This window comes from Leptonychotes weddellii, chromosome 10 (assembly GCF_054177405.1).
Source record: "Leptonychotes weddellii isolate Sample4059 chromosome 10, ASM5417740v2, whole genome shotgun sequence".
NCBI classification, from domain to species: domain Eukaryota; kingdom Metazoa; phylum Chordata; class Mammalia; order Carnivora; family Phocidae; genus Leptonychotes; species Leptonychotes weddellii.
This window is the reverse complement of record NC_138378.1, coordinates 57169060-57187532: the sequence shown is the minus strand read 5'-3', so window position 1 is coordinate 57187532 and position 18473 is coordinate 57169060. Positions and strand designations below refer to the sequence as shown.

The 18473-nt window shown below is 46.0% G+C and overlaps 1 protein-coding gene, 1 long non-coding RNA gene and 1 pseudogene across 6 annotated transcripts in view; all 3 read left to right on the top strand.

Moving 5' to 3' along the window:
* LOC145723890 (uncharacterized) overlaps nucleotides 1-18473 on the top strand; it is a 1084435-nt gene that overhangs the window by 24297 nt on the left and 1041665 nt on the right. The gene's annotated exons all lie outside the window — the stretch shown is intronic.
* On the top strand, nucleotides 5065-14781 carry MCFD2 (multiple coagulation factor deficiency 2, ER cargo receptor complex subunit). Of its 3 annotated transcripts, none has more exons than XM_006749795.3 (4): nucleotides 5065-5160; nucleotides 10751-10911; nucleotides 11695-11854; nucleotides 13313-14781. In XM_006749795.3, exons 2-4 carry the CDS (start codon nucleotides 10763-10765, stop codon nucleotides 13442-13444), a joined length of 441 nt encoding a protein of 146 aa, XP_006749858.1. In that variant the 5' UTR covers nucleotides 5065-5160; nucleotides 10751-10762; the 3' UTR covers nucleotides 13445-14781. The 3 variants fall into 3 exon arrangements, with proteins under 3 accessions (XP_006749858.1, XP_006749857.1, XP_081689640.1); XM_006749794.3 differs by having other exon boundaries at nucleotides 5078-5232; XM_081833514.1 differs by lacking the exon at nucleotides 10751-10911 and having other exon boundaries at nucleotides 5097-5160.
* Nucleotides 17998-18473, top strand: part of LOC102729096 (L-lactate dehydrogenase A chain-like) — a 2214-nt pseudogene continuing 1738 nt past the window's right edge.

The window sequence follows — 18473 nt, the reverse complement described above, 5'->3', positions numbered from 1 at the left end:
CATTTTGCATGGAACATACTTACTCCTCCATAAAGCAGATAATCCTGAACTTTCACCCAGCTCCTACAGATAGCATGGAGTCCAGGTACTCTGTGCAGGCCCCTCTTTCAGGTCCAAATGTGGTTTCTCATGGCCTGATGACTCAAGCTAAAGGTTAAGTTTTCCGCTAAAATGACAAAGACAGTACCAAGTGTTGGGAGAATGGGGAACAACAGAACTGTCCCATGCTCTTGCTGGTGTATAAATTGTCACAGCCACTTGGAAAAACTTATGGCAGTATCTGATAATGCCGAACATCTGTGTTCCCTATGAGCCAGCAGTTTCTATTCCGAGGTAGATACCTGATGGACATGTGAACAGATGTGCAACAAAAGAAATGTTCCACAACATTCAAAGCAGCATTATTTGTAAGAGCCTCAAACCCAGATGTGCAGAGACAGTAGAAGAGAATAGCATACAGAAATGAGAATGATCTACACACACTATAGATGAATCTCAAAATGATGTTGAGTCAAAGGAGCCAGACACAAAAGAGTATGTACTGTGTGATTCCATTTATAGAAAATACAAAAACAGGTAGAACGGCTCTGTGCTATTACAAGTCAGGATAGCAGTTCCTTTTGGGGAGAGGGTGGTACTTGGAAGGGAACACAACGGGGAATGCCAGGGTGTTGGTAATGTTCTATTTCTCAATCTGGGTGCTGGTTATATGGGTGTGTTCCATTTCCGAAAATTTGTTGAGTTGTATGCTTTTCTATATGTGTACTTTCCTTTGTGTATACTATTGTGAATTAATACAAAATATATATGCTGGTCTCTGCCCTTGGCTCCTGGCACAGAGCTCCTAAAACCTCTATGATTTCCCAAGTGATAAGAACACTAGGAACATTTTTTGTTCTAATATTTGATCTTTGACCCTGGTTCCTGACTGGTTCCTGACACAGTTTCTAAAGCCCTTGGAATTTCCTGGGTGATAGGAGTGTCTTTTGTTCTAATGAGGTGACTCTTGGTGGGCTCCTGGATAGCTTCAGCATGGGGGCTGGACACCAGAAAGACCACACCATGATTAGAAGCTTGGAACTTTCAGCCCCACTCCCCATCCTCCAGGAAGGGGAGAGGGATTGGGGATTGACCTATTAATAATAATCAATCATGCTTATGTCAGGAAGCCTCCATAAAAATCCCAATAGTACAGGATTTGGAGAGCTTCTGGGTTGTGACCATGTGTTGGGAGGGTGGTACACCCCAACTCAGCGGGGACAGGAGCTCCTGCGCTTGGAATCCTTCCAGACCTCACCCTCTGTATTACCAAATCTGGCTATTCATCTCTATCTTTTATAATATAATAAACTGGCAAACATAAGCATTTCCCTGAGTTCTGGAAACTATCCTAGCAAATGATCAAGTCCAAAGAAGGGGTTGTGGGAACCTCCAATTTGTAGCCAGGTCAGACAGAACTTGTAGGTAACCTGGGGATCTACTAATTGTGACTGTCATCTGAAGTGGGGGGACAGTCTTATGGACTGAGCCCTTAAACTGTGGGGTCTGCACTAAGTCCAGTTAGTGTCAGAATTGAATTGCATTATAGTACACTCAGCTGGTGTTGCAGAGAATTGCTTGTTGTGCGGAGAAAAATCCACGTACCTGGTGTCAGAGGTATCGTGTTTCTGAGTAAAGGAAAACAGGAGTGTGTCTTTCCTCTACAACTGTACAACAATAAAATGTATAAAAACACTTTCAATGCACAATGTGAAGGAACAACGAAAGCTTCCTTTTGGGGGGAAAAAAAAGGAATGGAAAGCATAATATACCCCCTTCACTAACCCACATCACTTCCTGCTAGACAGATAGAGCAAGGGATCTCTTCCGTGGCAGTGCGTTAAGTTTTTCATTAGGGAATCTGGTGGCTCCTCACTTCTGTCTCTTGGTTGTGCGGAATGCACAGTGTTTGTATCCTCCTCCCTGTTGGAGGGAACTCAGAAATCCAGGGATTGCCCTAAGGGTTAAACAGTAACAGACCAATGTTGACCAGGCTTGAGACTTTAGGGACACAAATGATTCCCTCAATCATTTGTTAGGCTTCTGGTCAATTCCATGCATGAGTAATCACAACCAAATAACTTATGTAGTTTTTAAATGGTTTTCTAATTAAAGATTAAAAAAATTTATTTTCCAAACAGGTAACATTTTTTTTTTTTTGGTTAAAAAAAGAAAAAGCAATACAAAAAAATAAATTAAGGTCTTATTCTCACCTCTGTCCTCTTTTATTAGTTTCTTGTGTATACCTCAAGTGTTTATTTTTGCAAAACCAGCAAACGGAGTATTAGAATATTTAAGTCTTCGAGGGGCTTCTTTTTTGTGTGCTCACTTATAGTTGAGACAATTCAAAACAACAGCTGCAGGGAGAGATGCCACCTTGAGTCCATTTTTGCTACCTTGGGCCTCAGTCTTATCTCCTGATAAAGCTGCCCCTTCCCTGTTTCCACTTGTCCTGGCTTCAGCTTGGGTATACAAAGAAAATTATTTCAGACCAGTGAGGCTCCAAGTTGTGGGACTTGGCCAATTTAGGTTGTAAGCTGCCAGTAAGGGGTTCCTGTCTTACCAAGGCCTTATTTTTAATCTCTACTTTCAAATCAGATATCTCTAATCTAGATTTGTCACTCTCTTGAAGGACTTTGCTGAAAGCTACTAAAGGAAAAAAAAAAAAAGCCAACACCACTAAAGTTTTATATTGTTCCTGAGATTTCTCCTGCAATACTATGTTGGTTGGCATGCAGTCTGTATCCAAGGCACAGCAAGTGACGGCAGTTTGACAGTTTCACTACAGCTTAACAAGTTGGTCACCAACTTTCCAATTTGGGATAGAGAGTCTTCACCACTGGCTACCATAACCTTCATTAGCTAATTCCACATTTTAGTGTCTGTTTTTAAGTGTCCTACTTGTGGTACCGAATTGTTTGCCTGTTAGGAATGGGTTCAGCTACAAGTTACAGAATATTCACCTATAAATGGCTTAAGTTAATGTGTGTTCTCACTCATGAACTAGAATGGGGACAAGAAAGCTCTCCCAGTAGTCCAGATAGCAGATGATGGTTTCATGGATACCAACCATACTTCAGTAGAGCTGGGGGAAAACAAGAATAGCTCCTAGAATTTTGGCTTGAACAAATAAATGGGTGGCAGTGATATTCACTAACATGGACAAAACAGAAAGGTACATGTTTGCGGGGTGTAAATTAATTTGGCGGGAGGCCAAGTTAAGTTCTGAGATGCCAGCTGGACATTCATGTAAAGATGTCAAGTATGCAGTTTCTTGAGGAATTAGGAATTACAGGGAGAGGTCATCATTAGAGAAAAATTTGAAGTCACCTGCTTATAAATGGCACCTAAATCCATAGGACTAGATGAAATCATATAAGGAGAGTGGGTAGATCGAAAAAGGGACTCAGGAAAGAACCCTGGGTGCTTTGTTATTTATCGATTGAGCAGAAGATAAGCCAGTGAAAAGAACCCAAGAAAGAATAGCCAGTGAGGTAGGAGGACTAAGAGTGCATGATGTTAGAAAACAAGAGAAGAAAGTGTTTCAAAGTGGGAGTGGTTGACTGTGTTGAATAGGACTGAGAGGGCAAGTTAAAACAGAACAGAGAAGGGACCACTGTATTTGCATGGAGATAGTAGTTTCAGTAGCATGGTGGGGAGGAAACCAGAGAGCAAGCTTATATGATGATGGGAATTGTCTATTAGAGAGGGAGCAGTTGGTAATTCAAGAGAGAGATGATAGAGGCTAAGATCCACAGAAAAAGTGGAAGCATTAGGCAAACAGAATGAGAGCACAAGACCATGTCTTATTTGTATATCTAGTAGCTTCTAGCACAGTGTCTAGTACATAAGAAGTACTCAAGAAATGTTACTGAATCAATGAATAAATGAGCAAATGGAAGAATGGATGGATGGCAGATGCAGGGCTCAAGAATGAATTAGGTCAAACAACTTCAGAGTAAGGAAAGAAGGGGGCCTTGCATTAACAGGGTTTCTTCAGGGACTTTGGGATCCTGGGCTTTTTCTCTGGAAGAGGGTTGACAGATTTCAATCTCAGATGAAGATGGGAGAAGGAATGTGGCACTGTCAATGGCAGTTACCTTGGCCAACTTTCAAGGCCCTGATCTGCTAAAGCAGAAAGCAGGGAGCGTTCTGGGATCATCTACTTAACCTCTTTTTTTCTCTCCCAGTCTCTCCCTTTCTGGATCCAGATTCATATGAAAGATGATTATGTATCTTTATGAACACAAGTGGGATAGGGGATTTAAAAAAGGACAGTTCCACATTCATTTACCCGTCTGGTCAGTGGATATTCATGGAACAGTCTTGTATATGGGAAAGTTGTAAGAGCAGCATTATGCGGGGCTTTTCTTTTGTTTGTGCATCTGTTTTTTTCTTGAAGTGCTTTGTCTTCTACTAAGATAGCAGGTGATTCCACTAACTGCACAAGTTAGGTGGTATTTGAACTGAGCTGCCCATAAAATCTTGGTGGGACTCGTATAATACGAGTGAAAGGTATCGAAGATGATAAGGCTTGTGGAATACAACAAGCAAAGGCTGTTAGTCGGCCACTCTTGGAATCGCAGGATCCGTGGCTGGCTCCAGCGTCTTCTAGGCGTTTCATGAGGAGAGGAATTAGGATTCCTATTATCTTTCTTCCCAACCTGCAGGCGGAGGAACCGAGGAACCTGTAAAGGTGGAGGCAGACTGGAAGCCAGCTCTAGCGTCCGACCCATCCGCATTAACCATCCTACGTCCCACGCCGGACTACATTCCTACATTCCCAGCAACCTGCCGACACCCTGAAGGCTCAGGTAGCCCAAACCGGACCCGAGCCGACTGTCGCTGTAGGGAAGGCAGGCAAAGGAACTGCGTCTGCCTGGCCCTTGCTGGGCTTGAGCCCTTTACACGTGGAATCACCCCAGCGGTCCACACTGCGGGTCTCCGGGCAGGGGCGGGGCTCTTTGGCGCCAATGGGCGGGCAGAAGGGGGCGCGCGTGCGCACGGCGAGTCGGGTCGGGGGGCGGGGCCAATAAAAGCATTCTGAGGACGGGGGCTGGCGAGGCTCATGTTGGAAGGCTTCGCGTCTGGGGAGAACTGCTTGGAAACGGGGCAGTGAGGGTGAGTGAGCTCGAGAACACCTGAGGCCCGGGCTTCGGCCTCCGGCCTCCGAGGCCCGTGACCCAACCCTAGGTAATGAGGTCGGTGGGGCAGCACTCAGGGGTCCGTAGCGGGGCGGGATCCCGGCGCCCCTCTTCGGGGCTCGGGGCTTTGGGCTCAGGTCCCGGGGGGCGGGAAGGGGCGGGAGAGGGCGGGAGCGGTCTGGGTGGGGGTCGCTGCCTCAGAAAGCTTAGCCGGCTGGGAGCAGATCGTCTCTCCTGGAACAGGGCCGCCGGGGCCTTTGAAGCCAGATGGGTCCGGCCGGGGCCAAGTCCCTGCCTTCTTGGACGACCTGCACAGAGGCCTGGGGCGTTAATCTCCGTCTCCTGCCGGTACCCAGGTCTTGGTCTGGGAGAGACAACAAACAGGTCCTGGGCCGGGCGAGTGGAAGGCAGGGGAAGCCGACCTCCTCTTGTATCCTCTATCTGGGCATGGCACCGCCAAGCACCCGGCGCCCAAGCCAGAAACCTGGGCGTCATTCTCCCCTCCGGCACGGCACCCCTTTACCCACTCAATCGAATCCACCGAACATCTCATCTTAGGTATTTCCACTTCGCGCCTGATGCACAGTCCCTCTGTTGCAGCTGGTTCAGGCCACCATTGCCCCTGGACTACTTCAGTAGCCTCCTGACTGCACCTCTTGATCCTCTGTAGTTTGTTATGTACTGGAAAGCCAGAGTGAGATCTTAAAACAGATCTGATCGTGTCACCAGACGCCTTCTTCCCCCATTCCCTTTCCGGCCTTCAGTGGATTCTCATTGTTCTTCCAAGCTCTAAAACAGAGCTTATATAGGCCCTTCATGAACTGTCTTTTTACTCTTTTTGCCTTACTCTAGTTCTCTTCCCCACTCTGCTCCAATGGATTAGGTCCCCTGGCCAAACAGCCCTCATCACATGGACCAGGTACAGTTCCTGCTTATCCTAGAGTACCAGATTTCAGTTCCCTGCCAACCTGCAGAATTATTCAGACAAGCTAATCATATCCTTCCATCTGCCTCTCCTATGTCTTCAACCTTACCGAGCCTTTTTTTAGTTCCTGGATTGGACCAAGTTTCTTATAGGCTTAGGTGCTGGTTACATTATTTTCCTTCTGCCTGAAGTACTACACTTTAGTTGAAAAAACCCTTCTTATCCTTCATGTGTTACTCCAGGTGTGGGTTGGGGTTTCTGTGGTACTCCATGGGTGTCTGTTTACTGGTCTCTCTTTTCCACCAGGCTGTAATCAGTGTGACAGGAGCCCATCCGGGTCAGTGTTCTGTCCTCAGTACTTTGTGTGGCACCAGGCTGTTAGTAAGGAGTGTGTTGGTTGAATGCACAAATGAAGCATGGCCACTCCATGGGCTCTCCAAATAAACATATAGATCAAGTTATTAAATGCTCTGCTTTTCAGAACCAATTCTGAACCCCCCCCCCCCCCCCCATGTAGCAATTTCTTTGGCCTAGGAACCTCGTTCTGTTCTTGTCTTCAGTCCAGGACCATAGCAGTGGTAAATGGGAAGTATTGTTCAGAGTTTTTCTTTGGCACTGATTTTGGGTACAGGATGTCTGGGTATTGGTGAGTGTGAATTAACTCAGGGCCACTGGCATGAGACAAAAGCTGCTAACAGCCGCTGCAATCTTGATGGGAGGAAGGCTGGCTCCAAACTCTTACTTGCTGATGGGGCTAATGACAATAGGAGGAGAGGGTGGGCCAAGCTGGCCAGGCCAGCCCTAGTGGGAGGGCTCCAAAGGGAAGTTATTTTTCTAAGTTAGGCCAGATCTTCTGTGGTAGGGAACAACATATCTGGGTGCCAGAGCCCACTGCCCTGAATCAGATGTGAAGGTGTGCTATTCTCTGGGCAGCTTAGCACTTTGTGATTGGTAGAGTAAGGGAGAGACAGATAAGATAGGCCCCTGGCCCTCACAGAGGGAGGGAAAGAGAACAGTATGTGACTGTATGTTGTGAGAGGCTGCACTCAGGAGGGAGGAGAGAATGACTGGTGTGGCTGTAAGAATCCCCAGATGATGTGTGAAGGGGCCTGGAAGGGAGAGGGAGGATGGATTAATGAACAGTGGGAGCAAAGGCTCTGGGCCTGGAAGAGGCTGCTGGATCAGCGAGGGGAGCCCTGTTACACTCCAGGCACTGCAAAAGACCCACCACTGAGCATGGTCTGGCACTCTCCTTCCGGGACTGAGGCTCCTCCTTGTGAGGGATGTCTCAAAGCATGGGTTGGGTTCTGAAGTTGCCTTCAGAAGTCTCTCCTCTGGATTTTTTTCCAGTCTGGCCTTTATAATTTCTCAGAGGAGGCAGTGAGCCTGGGAACTGCTGGGGCTTATCTACTGTTTGCTCATGGCCTTGAACTAAGTCATTGGAGTATGGGTGATGAAACATGTTCTTCAGGCAAAGGGGAGTTGCTTATATTTCTTTTGGAATGTGACAGTTTATTTGGTTAGATGACAGTCAGATTCCCTGTTTTCATTGTAGCACTTGGAGGGAGAGTTTCTCCTCTGTGTTTGTAGATTGGGCTTTTGTTGTGTCCTGTTAGAAAACTGCTACAGGGAACCAAGATAGGACATGTTCAAAACCAGTGGTTCTTGGCCTTTATTCTGCTTCCCTTGAAGGAGGGATAATGTGGGTACATAGTTACTGTACTGCTTATCACTTGGTTGCTTTTTGGTGTTATTTAAATAGAACCTGTCCCTCCTACACACACACACACACACACACACACACACACACGCGATCTGATATATTAAGCCTCCAACCGTATAGTAATAGGAAATGGTGCTATGGGTTCATTGATCACTCAACTGTCTGATAGATATCTCAAAAAAAAAAAAAAAAGGTTTATGCTCAGTTACATTGACATCAAAACTTGGCAGTATATCTGTGAAGGCGGGAATCCTCCCAACCCTTAAGGACCATGGCACACAGGCTGAGAACTGCCGGCCTTTGTGCGAGGCACTGTGCCTGATGCTGGGAATGTGCCTGCCCTCATAGGGCTCAGTCCAGCAGGGAGCGCTTACAAGTAATCAGGCAGTTCTCAGGGTTAAATTCACAGCAGTTGTGAGGGCCCTTCTGAAGGGAGGCACTGGGGAGCATATGGGAAGAATGCCTAAGCCAGACTCGGTATTGAAGAAGGCTTGCTGGAGAAAGAGATGTCTACTGTGCATGAGTCTACGAGGTTTGGTTGGAACTGGCTTCCCTCTCTGGTCTCTCCTGTCCCAGAACTCTTAAGATACCTGGTTAGACCAAGCTGTTCTGCTCTGGCCTGGGCAATTAACTGCTGGGAGTAACTTGAGACCTGTTTTCAGGTACCAGGTACAGTGGCAGTGGCCTTGTCAGGGTCAGGACAGTTTTATTTGATAAAACTGGAAATGTAGTTTCTGTTCCTGAATTATTTTCTAGAGATGAGAATTAAATGAAAGCCCCTTTTTTAAATTCCATCCATACATATTGGAACAAAATAATGGGGTAAATTACATTAAATACATATTTATAAAGAAAGAACATATTTTTAGTAGAAACTTTAGAATTCATAGAGAAGTAAAAAGAAAAATCAGAATCACACCTCGTAATTCAGAAAATAATATTTAACAGTTTTTAGTCATTGTTCTATATATGAAATATGCATACACTTTTTTTTTCTTACAAAATTACTGTTTACAGACTTTGGCAATCTGCTCTTTTTTATTAAAAGATATTAAAGATCTTTTTTTTTTTTAAGTATTTATTTGAGAGAGAGAGATAGAACAAGAGAGCAAAGTTGGGAGGAGAGATAGAGGGAGAAGCAGTCTCCCGCTGAGCAGGGAGCCCGAGGCAGGGCTCAATCCCAGGAGCCTGGGATCATGACCTGAGCGAAGGCAGACGCTTAACCGACTGAGCTGCCCAGGTGCCCCTAAAAATCTTTTTTTATTGTTAAGTATGACATTGCATTATGATGTCCCTGTATGGTAGTAAGATTAGATGCTGCTTTTTGGCCCTCTGGAAGTTATATCCCAGTGGTGGTTGTTCCCTTAGGGAGAGGACTGTTGGAGGGGATACTGTTGATAGGCAAAATGGGTTTGGGTAATATTCCCAAACATTGTAGGGATGACATTCTCCCAGAGTCCCACCTTTTGGGATGGGTGAGGGGGCTTCAACACAGCTACTTCTCAGCTTCAGGTGCAGGGAGTAGAGGTAGCAACGGCTTTGGAGTGAGCTCTTTGAGGTGGGTGCAAGGGAATGATTAGTACCTTAAGCTTTCTCTTTACTGTTGTCAGTTTGGGGTTGTGGTTACAGTTGGCCCATTAGAAATCACTGGCCTTGTTACCAGCAGAATCTGCGCTGCCTTTTGGGAGGTGAAAGTGTAGTCTTTGTGTTGGTGTGGAGGTCTCTTGGCCGTCCTTCACCTTCCTTTCTGAGGTCAGTCTATAAGCCCCCGGAAGGACTGGGAATTTCAGTTTAGCACACAGTGAGTAGAGGCCTGCCTGAGCCTTGGTGGGGAACGCTGGGAACGAAGCACTCCTGCCGTCAGGAGCTTGCAGTGGTGCTATGTCTTGTTGACCACAGTTCTAGTCTAACCAAACTCCAGGAGTACTTGATGGCCTCCTAATGTCTACGTAACTCTTTCCAGTGATCTTTCACAGTGGTTGGGTTACCTGCCTCTGCTACTGTCCTGGGAGATGGACGAGGCAGGGGTTAATGTCCTTTTCTCCGTGTCCCCAGCTGCAAGGCCTTCATGTGACCTGCCTCATCGCTTTCCTTAATACCACATTCCTATCTCTGGTCTTGCTCCACTAAATAGTGCCCCCCCACGCCCCCCACCCCACCCCGCATGCTGCTGGATGAGCCATTCTGAAACCTAGCTCCGATCTCCTCTCCCATTCACAAATCCTCAGTGGCTCCCCATTCATCCTCCAGAAATTTCAGCCTCCTTGGCCTAGTGTGCAAAGCCATATCCCATATGGCCGGGTCAATCTCTGTGTCCTTTGTCCACTGTTCTGCCTGCTTCATAGCCTCTAGGCTCCCCCCAACTGAACCACTTGGAGTTTCTTTCCCACTTGTCTGACCTGCTTCTCGCTTACACCATTGCCTTAGTCCTTCAGTCCCTGCACGTCCAGTGTGTGCTCGTCCATCCAGGCCCAGAAGTGTCCCCAGGTCCTTTAGCCTTCCCTGATTTTCCCTCACGCAGAGGAAATTTCTTCCTCTAAACTTTCAGTTTTGTTTTTCTTTAGGACACCTCACTTTGTGCCTTTTTTAGTGCTCTCCATAGGAAGTATTTTACCAGACTGTAAGCTTCTTGTAGGCAGGAATAATCTTTAAATCCCTTTAAGCTCTCATGAGTTGCTTGGCATTCTGAAGGAACTTTAGGAAATGTCATGGAGCCCTCCCACCCCCAGTCTGAATGATGGGGACTTGGCGTGCCCAAGGTCACCCCGCAGTCTAGTGGAAGAGCTGGCCTTAGGCCCAGTCTTCTGTAGTCTTGTTCCTTTCACTGAGTTCCTTCCCCAGGAGCACGCTGTGTCACGTTTTGAAAGAACCTTCGCTCTGGTGTTTTCACCTGCACCTTCTATGTTCCCCACCTCCCAGGTACTGGCGACCATGAGATCTCTGCAGCTGCTCAGAACCCCCTTCCTGTGTGGCCTGCTCTGCGCCTTTTGTGCTCCAGGTGCCGGGGCTGAGGAACCTGGGGCCAGCTTCTCCCATCCTGGCAGTGTGGGCCTGGATAAGAATACAGTGCACGACCAAGAGTACGTATTCAGCCAGGGCTGGGGTCCCAGGGCCTCCCCTCTGCAGCTGCAGCCTATGGCTGGCTGCGATGGCTCCCTCCATCCGCTCCTCCCTCTATTATTTGTACAACTCCTTGACATTTTTCAAGAACGATACTCCTTATAGCTACCTGTAAATCAGGCAGTCTTTTTTCCATCATCGTTTCATAAATGGAGGATCTTGAGGCCCAGATGGGATAAATGACTTGCCTGAATTCAGTCTGTCTCTCTCTTTCACCAAAGACAGATGTAGAGACCCCCCCACACACACACATTCATACTCGTGAGCGCATGCACCTTCTCTCACACGTACACACGAGGAGTAGTGGCAGAACCCAGGCTGGAACCAAGGTTTCTTGACTGACCAGGCATTTTTCTTTTTTTATTGGCACATTTAAACATTGAATTATTTGTCGCAACTTTTGTCCTGGGCCAGTTAGTCTCACACATTATTTGTTATCCTTAAATTGGTTCAAAAACATTTTTTTAGTTGCTAGCCCCCAAAGGTTTTATAACAGCATTCTAACAATAAAGAGGGAACAATACCCATAGTCTTGCCAGCTTAACAGGTGAACTGTTTGACTTTTCCCCTGCCCTTTTCATGGCCTTGCCTGTGTCTCTCATCCTTGAGTGTGTTCTGCCACTCTTTCTGTTTGTTTTTCTGGGATGGGTGAACTTTAAGATCTTGAACTTTCCAGTCCTTAAAGTTTTGGCATGATCCTGGGGTTGCTGCCGAGTGGTCTGAGTCTAACTATTGGTTTTTAGGCATATCATGGAGCATCTAGAAGGTGTCATCAACAAACCAGAAGCAGAGATGTCCCCACAAGAACTGCAGCTCCATTATTTCAAAATGCATGATTATGACGGCAATAATTTGCTTGATGGCCTAGAGCTCTCCACAGCCATCACTCACGTCCATAAGGAGGTAGGTCGGCCGAGGCTCAGTGGACAGCGTCTTGGAAAGCCTCCCCTCCCCACCCCCAGTAGTTCAGTCCCCAGTCTTGATGACCTGTGCGGTCCTTGTACAACAGTATTGTTGCATCTCCTTTTCCTGCTCACCACTCCATTCTGCCTTTTCCTGTTCGAAGCCCCTTCTCGCAAAGGGTGACCTACTGAGGCAGAAGTCCCAGGGCCTGGTATCTCTGACAAGTGCTACAGGCATTTCTGCTGCACCCTGGAGTTTGAGAACCAGCGCCTAAAGGACAGACCACATGAAAATGCAGAGCAGGGGAGAAGTTTTATTTGAGAAGAGAGGCGAACCAGGGGACCAAGGGGTCAAGGGACTCAGCAATAATTGAGGGTTTGTGTGATATTATACAGTTCTCCATATGAAGCCGTTTACAGAGCACTTTCAAGTGGGTTAGAGAGCTCATTCGATCTTTGCAACAGCCTGTGAGTAGGCAGGGCAGGCACTGTTACTGCCCCCAGTTTAGAGGTGCGGGAACTGAAAGCAAGATGTTATGTCTCCAGGTCTAGTGTCTGTCCCGCTCTGCCACACCGCAGTCTGTAGAGAGGACGAGAGGCAGAGCTGGGGATGTGGGTGTGCTCCCACTGGCTGCCGGGAGAGCAGATTTGGGTTTGCTGGGAAGACAGTGGGGAGCGCTAATGGCTTCGTGCGGCAGAATGGCAGTGCCACTGGAAGATCTCTGGCTGTGGGAGGCAGACTGATGGACGTGGGGAGAGACTTGCATCAGGGAGAGAACCTGGGATTCAGCAGTCCTGGCAGGCCAGGCTGTTGGTGGTGCTAGGAGAGCAAAGGCTGCACACAGGAGAGGTAGCAAAGGAAGAATCAGCCAAGGACGCGAACAGCGTTAGCTTAGCACTCGGCACAGTGAGCCCTGCTATATCTGCTTCTGGAGCAGGGCCAGTACCTTCACCTCAGAGATTGTGACAGGTTCTCCTGGTTGGCAGTGCCTTCCTCTTCTTGTTCTGACCCCAAGATGCTGTCCAATGCAGACTGCTTGCACTTTCCAAGGGCATGTTGCGCCCAGAGCTGACCCTCAGGAGAGCCTGGGTTGTGAGCTTTTCTCTAAGATGAGTTTGTGGGTTTGGGGGAATTAGGAACCTCATAATTCTGTGTAAGCCAGACCTAGGTTTCTACAGCGAACGTGTATTACTTTTGTAATTAGAAAAGAAAGAAAAGTAATTTTTAGAACAAATAAGCAAGGGCCTGCTTTGATTGCATCTTTTTAACTGGCAAATATAAATCTAAATTGCATTGTTGTGAATTGACTCTATCTGATATATGGTTTGTGGATTCTTAGAAGTAGCCACATGCTACACTGAAGGAGCTTTTGGACACATGAGCACGGACATTTTAGACATTAGCTAAGCACTTCCAGTAAAATGTGCGACTCATCATTGTCTAATTTGTATTTTGTAGGAAGGGAATGAACAGGCCCCACCACTGAGTGAAGCTGAACTGATTAACTTAATAGATGGTGTTCTAAGAGACGATGACAAGAACAATGATGGATACATTGACTATGCTGAATTTGCAAAATCACTGCAGTAGACATTGTTTGGCCATCTTGTTGTATGCAAATGTGACCCGTTACAATGTGATTGAACACTTTTGGTAATGCAAAATAACTCATTTCCAACTACTGCTACAGTATTTTGGTAAAAACCTATAGCAGTTTATTACACTGGGGTGAGAAAGAGAGATCAAGAGAAATATAAGAGAAATGGGACATATCGCAGTCCCCAAGTACTCAGTCTCTTACTGGACAAGGGCTTGATTAAAGAATCCTTTTAAGAATATTGGATAATTGGAGCGTAGTACTCAGGAACTTGACTGTAGAATACTGCTAGTCTCTTGGTTTTCATTCATGCTACCTGAAAAGTAAGACAAGCTTTGCCAAGTGGACACACTTTTCAGTAACAGTGAAGGAATAGCATAAATGCCAAATGTTTCCCCCGGTAGAACCTGTCTCTTCAGGTAAACGTGGTCAGTATTCTGCAAAGTTCCCCCGGCCTGAATGATGACGTGCCCCTGGGCAAGGGAGTATTAGGCTATTTCAAAGCCATTGCGTAAGAAGGAGGCCAGATCCTGAGTTCAGCTAGCCTTAGCGTCTTAAGATTCTGTATCTTCTGGCACTTTGGAAATGATACACCGTTGACCTACATGATTAACATTTTTTAGTTTTTCAGTATTTTACAGAACTACTGTCACATCCTTTCTTTTATATATCTTCAACTTAGGAGAGACCTTGAATTTAAAAGTGTTCTTTCTTCTAATCATTAGCAAATGTTTCAGCTTTCTTACTGTTTCCAGGGTTTGTTTTTGAGGTTTAGACACTATATGGAATACAAGGACTGTATCCCTCCTGCTTGATGCAGTGCAGGATAAAGCTACTAGCTGGTCTTGCCTAAGTGAGGAGTGAGATCACCAAGCACCAATTGCTGCAAGCTATATTTAGAAGGAATGGTGCTTAAATTACCCCTTCTAGCTTAAATATGTGAATTCCTTCAGATCAGGAAAGATTAGAAAAAGAAGCCTAAAAACTCTTTAAACAGTGTGAATCTCAGTAATGGTTGAAAATGAGAAGCAGCAGCAGACTGTAATTTGGTTTATTGGATGTGATGGACATGCCAGGATGGAAAACCCAAAATGGTGGTTGAATGGGGCAAAAAACTGCATAGGATTTGCTGAAAGACATATAGAGACTTATTTTCTTTATTAGAGTATTCTTATAAGAAAACATATGTATTTGTAAAAATGGTTTCTGTGTCAAGTATTTGTGCAATCAGAGCTGAATTGTAAACTATTCTTGTAATATCTAGTTATTTTGAAAGAGTTATATAATGAATCTTGGATATATGACCAATAAAACTGATAAACAAAATAAAGAGCAGTTGATTTTGTCCACATAGGGGTCTTCTCCTCCCACATGAAGGTTTTGTGTATTTAATACAGATGTTTACATGTGCCTACCCCATCACAGGCCCTACGACCCTCCCTGGCTGTGCCCTGTTCCTTTTGGCGGGGGTAGATTCCCAGTCATCCTTGATGCATTTCTTCTTCTGAATGAAACCACTTTTTGGACCTTTCTTCCCTGGCCATGTTCAGATTATGATAGCATTGTCTAGTTTAGGAAAATACTGTGTGTTCTCCTGGAGTCTGGCGACTGTTTTTTCTTGGCCAGAAAATTTAATTAGGTAGCATTTTTGAAAACCTCCCAGGCCCAAACAAAAAGCACAGTCTCCCCTGGCGTTTTGAGAATAACGCTTTGTTCTGCCATTTGAAAAGGAAAGAAGGAAAGAAAGAGGGAGGGGAGGGAAGGAGGGAGGATAGGAAGGAAGGAAGTTAACCATTGCCTTCTCTCTCCCTTGCCCCCCAAGATCCTTGGATCTTGCACTGACCCTTCTTCATCCAGAGCTGCGCCTCTGGATGGATCTAATGAGTGGCTCACGGTTGGAAGAACCTCATACTGTTGGCAGCTAGGAAGGGACTGAGCAGCTGGAGAGGGAGAGAAGCAGATCGTCAGAAGGCAGAGTCACCCCATTAAATAGACAAGACGGACACCTCCTTCCTCCTCCACAGCTGGTTTCTCTTTGTAATTATTTCATGCTGGACTCTGTGGTCCTGTTTAGCAAATATCCCTGGTGGGAGGAGCCTGTGATATTAGGGACACAGAGACATTCCTTGCATACCCCCTCTTGACCTCTTCTCTCCTACACAATACCTTGGCCTTCTCGTAGCCCACCTCAAGGATTTTTCAGAATGTATAAGGAACATCTCTGTACTTCAGTTTCCTTATCTCTAAAATGGAGATAAATCTACCCAAGAGAGGCAGCCTTATATGAGCATAAGCTTTGAACTCAGGCAGACCCGAGTCAGAATCCTAGGCCTGCTACTCCCCAGCCATGAACTTAAAATTTAGTTTCTCATATATATTTAAAAAACTACAATAAAACTTACTGAGAGTTTAAGAGGATTAACAAAATGAGAGAAAATGTAGAAAGCATCTAGTAAGTGCCTGACAATAGTACTAAACACTGTCACCCATTCCTCACTCTGGCTGGAGAGCCTGGGCCCCTTCCTCATTGCAGTGGGGGCTGGTGGGGCTGTAAAGGGATTGATGACTCCTCAGGGGCAGGGGTCGAAAGATCTTCTCTGTAGGTTATTCCATTGGATGGCTAGATCATGAATATCAATCCATTTATCTGTCAAACTACAGAACAAGTTAGGATGTTCTGTGTGGTACAATTACATGTGATGTCTGTTTGTCCATAAAGTCTTTAATACACTCTTACTTCTTGAGGAAATTGAATTACTGCAGTTTGAACAATCTTAAGCCTTAGTAAGTATTGCTAAATTGCTATCCGGAAGAGTTGTACTAATTAATACTTCATCTCTATTGTATATGAAGAATCTATTTCCTTTAGCTAGACCCATAACATAACCTGACAAGTTTCCCAAACACAGAGCGATGAGACATTAGTGCTTTTAATTTTTGACTAGTCCTGCATTTGTTTATTTGTTGATTCATTCATTATTTATCGTATGTTTGCCATGTAGCCTCTCTGATCTAGATTCTGGATTTCAATTCCTTCTAGAGAGGAGAAAAAGAAAAAAAACCTTTTTGTCATATTCCAGATTCCCCTGAAGGTGTTATCATCAGAGGACACAAATACTCTTACATAACATCCCTGATAAAAACAAGAGCTAAATCACATTTCTACCTCAAGAGAAAATCCATTTTATCAAGGACCCAACAAAAGATCTAACATTTCAACTAGGAAATTAGTAGCAGAAACTATGAACATTATGTCTGAACTTTTGGATGTTAGAAACAAACAAAACCCTTTTGGGAAGATGGAATAGATAGACTTCTCTCTATTTCTCTAATGAAGTACAACAAAACCCTGGGAAATTATATATAAAGCAAACGTAAGAAGACTCTGAAAGGTGGAGAGAACAAGGCGGACTGGTTAGGGACATTGGGATGTAAGCAAATACATGGTGGTGAGTTCCGTCTTGTGTTTGTTTCTTGTGTTTTGTTTTTTTGCCAAATATATCCCAGACTTGGAGCTAAGGAAGCTGGCAACCGAGAAATTCCAAAAGGGGCATGCATAAAAAAGCCCCAACAAAAACCGCTCTCTCTAGCCAGGGAATGAAGAAAAGGGCAATCTCACAAGACACAAAACTTTCAGATAATAACTGCTCTGTTCCAGCCAAACACTACAGGGAAGACAGTGGCCCTGTCAGCAAACGCCGAGCGGGGAGCCTGGGCTTCCATCCTTGCCGGGCTGTAATGAGGTGTCCTCCTCCTTTATGTGTCTGAGGTGATGCCAGAGGAGGCCAGGTAGGGAGCCGGGACTTTCATTCCTCCCACTCCCTGGGCAGTAACAAGGCCCCCCTCCTGCCCACAGGGTCAGTGGAGAACACGTGGGGATCCTGGCCCTGGAGCTCCACCCACAACTGGCTGGAGCGAGACTCCCCTCCCTCTTCCTGCCCGGTGTATCTGACGAGGCCTGGGGGAGGGTCGGGACTTTCACCACCCAGTGATAACAGCACCACCTCTACCTCTGTGTGAGTGGAGAGCCCGTGGGGACTCCAAACTCCCAACCCCCCAGCCTTGTGTACTGATGGAGGCTGAGTGGGGAGTAGACTTCTCCCTTCACCCGTCAGGAAGGAGGCAGCCCCTGCCCTTGCCCTGCCGCAGTGGTGGCGTGGAAAACCAGTTAAAGCAGGTTTAAATAAGATCCAGTCTCATGGTCGGAGCCGCTGCCGCCAAGTCCGGATCCAGCCTCGCGCGCCCGCCCGACGTGCACTCCCGATTCCTTTTGGTTCTAAGTCCAAAATGGCAACTCTCAAAGATCAGCTGATTCAGAATCTTCTTTTTTTTTTAAAGATTTCATTTATTTATTTGACAGAGAGAGACACAGCGAGAGAGGGAACACAAGCAGGGGGAGTGGGAGACGGAGAAGCAGGCCTCCCGCGGAGCGGGGAGCCCGACGCGGGGCCCGATCCCAGGACTCTGGGACCATGACCTGAGCCGAAGGCAGTCGCTCAACAACTGAGCCACCCAGGCGCCCCTGATTCAGAATCTTCTTAAGGAAGAACATACCCCCAGAATAAGATTACAGTTGTTGGGGTTGGTGCTGTCGGCATGGCTTGTGCCCTCAGTATCTTAATGAAGGACTTGGCAGATGAACTTGCTCTTGTTGATGTCATGGAAGACAAACTGAAGGGAGAGATGATGGATCTCCAGCACGGCAGCCTTTTCCTTAGAACATCAAAAATTGTCTCTGGCAAAGATTATAAGGTGACTGCAAACTCCAAGCTGGTTATTATCACAGCTGGGGCACGTCAGCAAGAGGGAGAAAGCCGTCTTAATTTGGTCCAGCGTAACGTGAACATCTCTAAGTTCATCATTCCTAATATCGTAAAATATAGCCCAAACTGCAAGTTGCTTGTCGTTTCCAACCCAGTGGATAGCTTGACCTATGTGGCTTGGAAGATAAGTGGCTTTCCCAAAAACCGTGTTATTGGAAGTGGTTGCAATCTGGATTCAGCCCGGTTCCGTTACCTAATG

What these genes read in the sequence shown, in the direction of transcription:
- MCFD2 (XM_006749795.3), top strand. Translation starts at nt 10,763, where the DNA reads ATGAGATCTCTGCAGCTGCTCAGAACCCCCTTCCTGTGTGGCCTGCTC. An exon ending in AATACAGTGCACGACCAAGA is followed by an intron (nt 10,912 to 11,694) that starts GTACGTATTCAG and finishes ATTGGTTTTTAG; the next exon opens with GCATATCATGGAGCATCTAG. An exon ending in TCACTCACGTCCATAAGGAG is followed by an intron (nt 11,855 to 13,312) that starts GTAGGTCGGCCG and finishes TGTATTTTGTAG; the next exon opens with GAAGGGAATGAACAGGCCCC.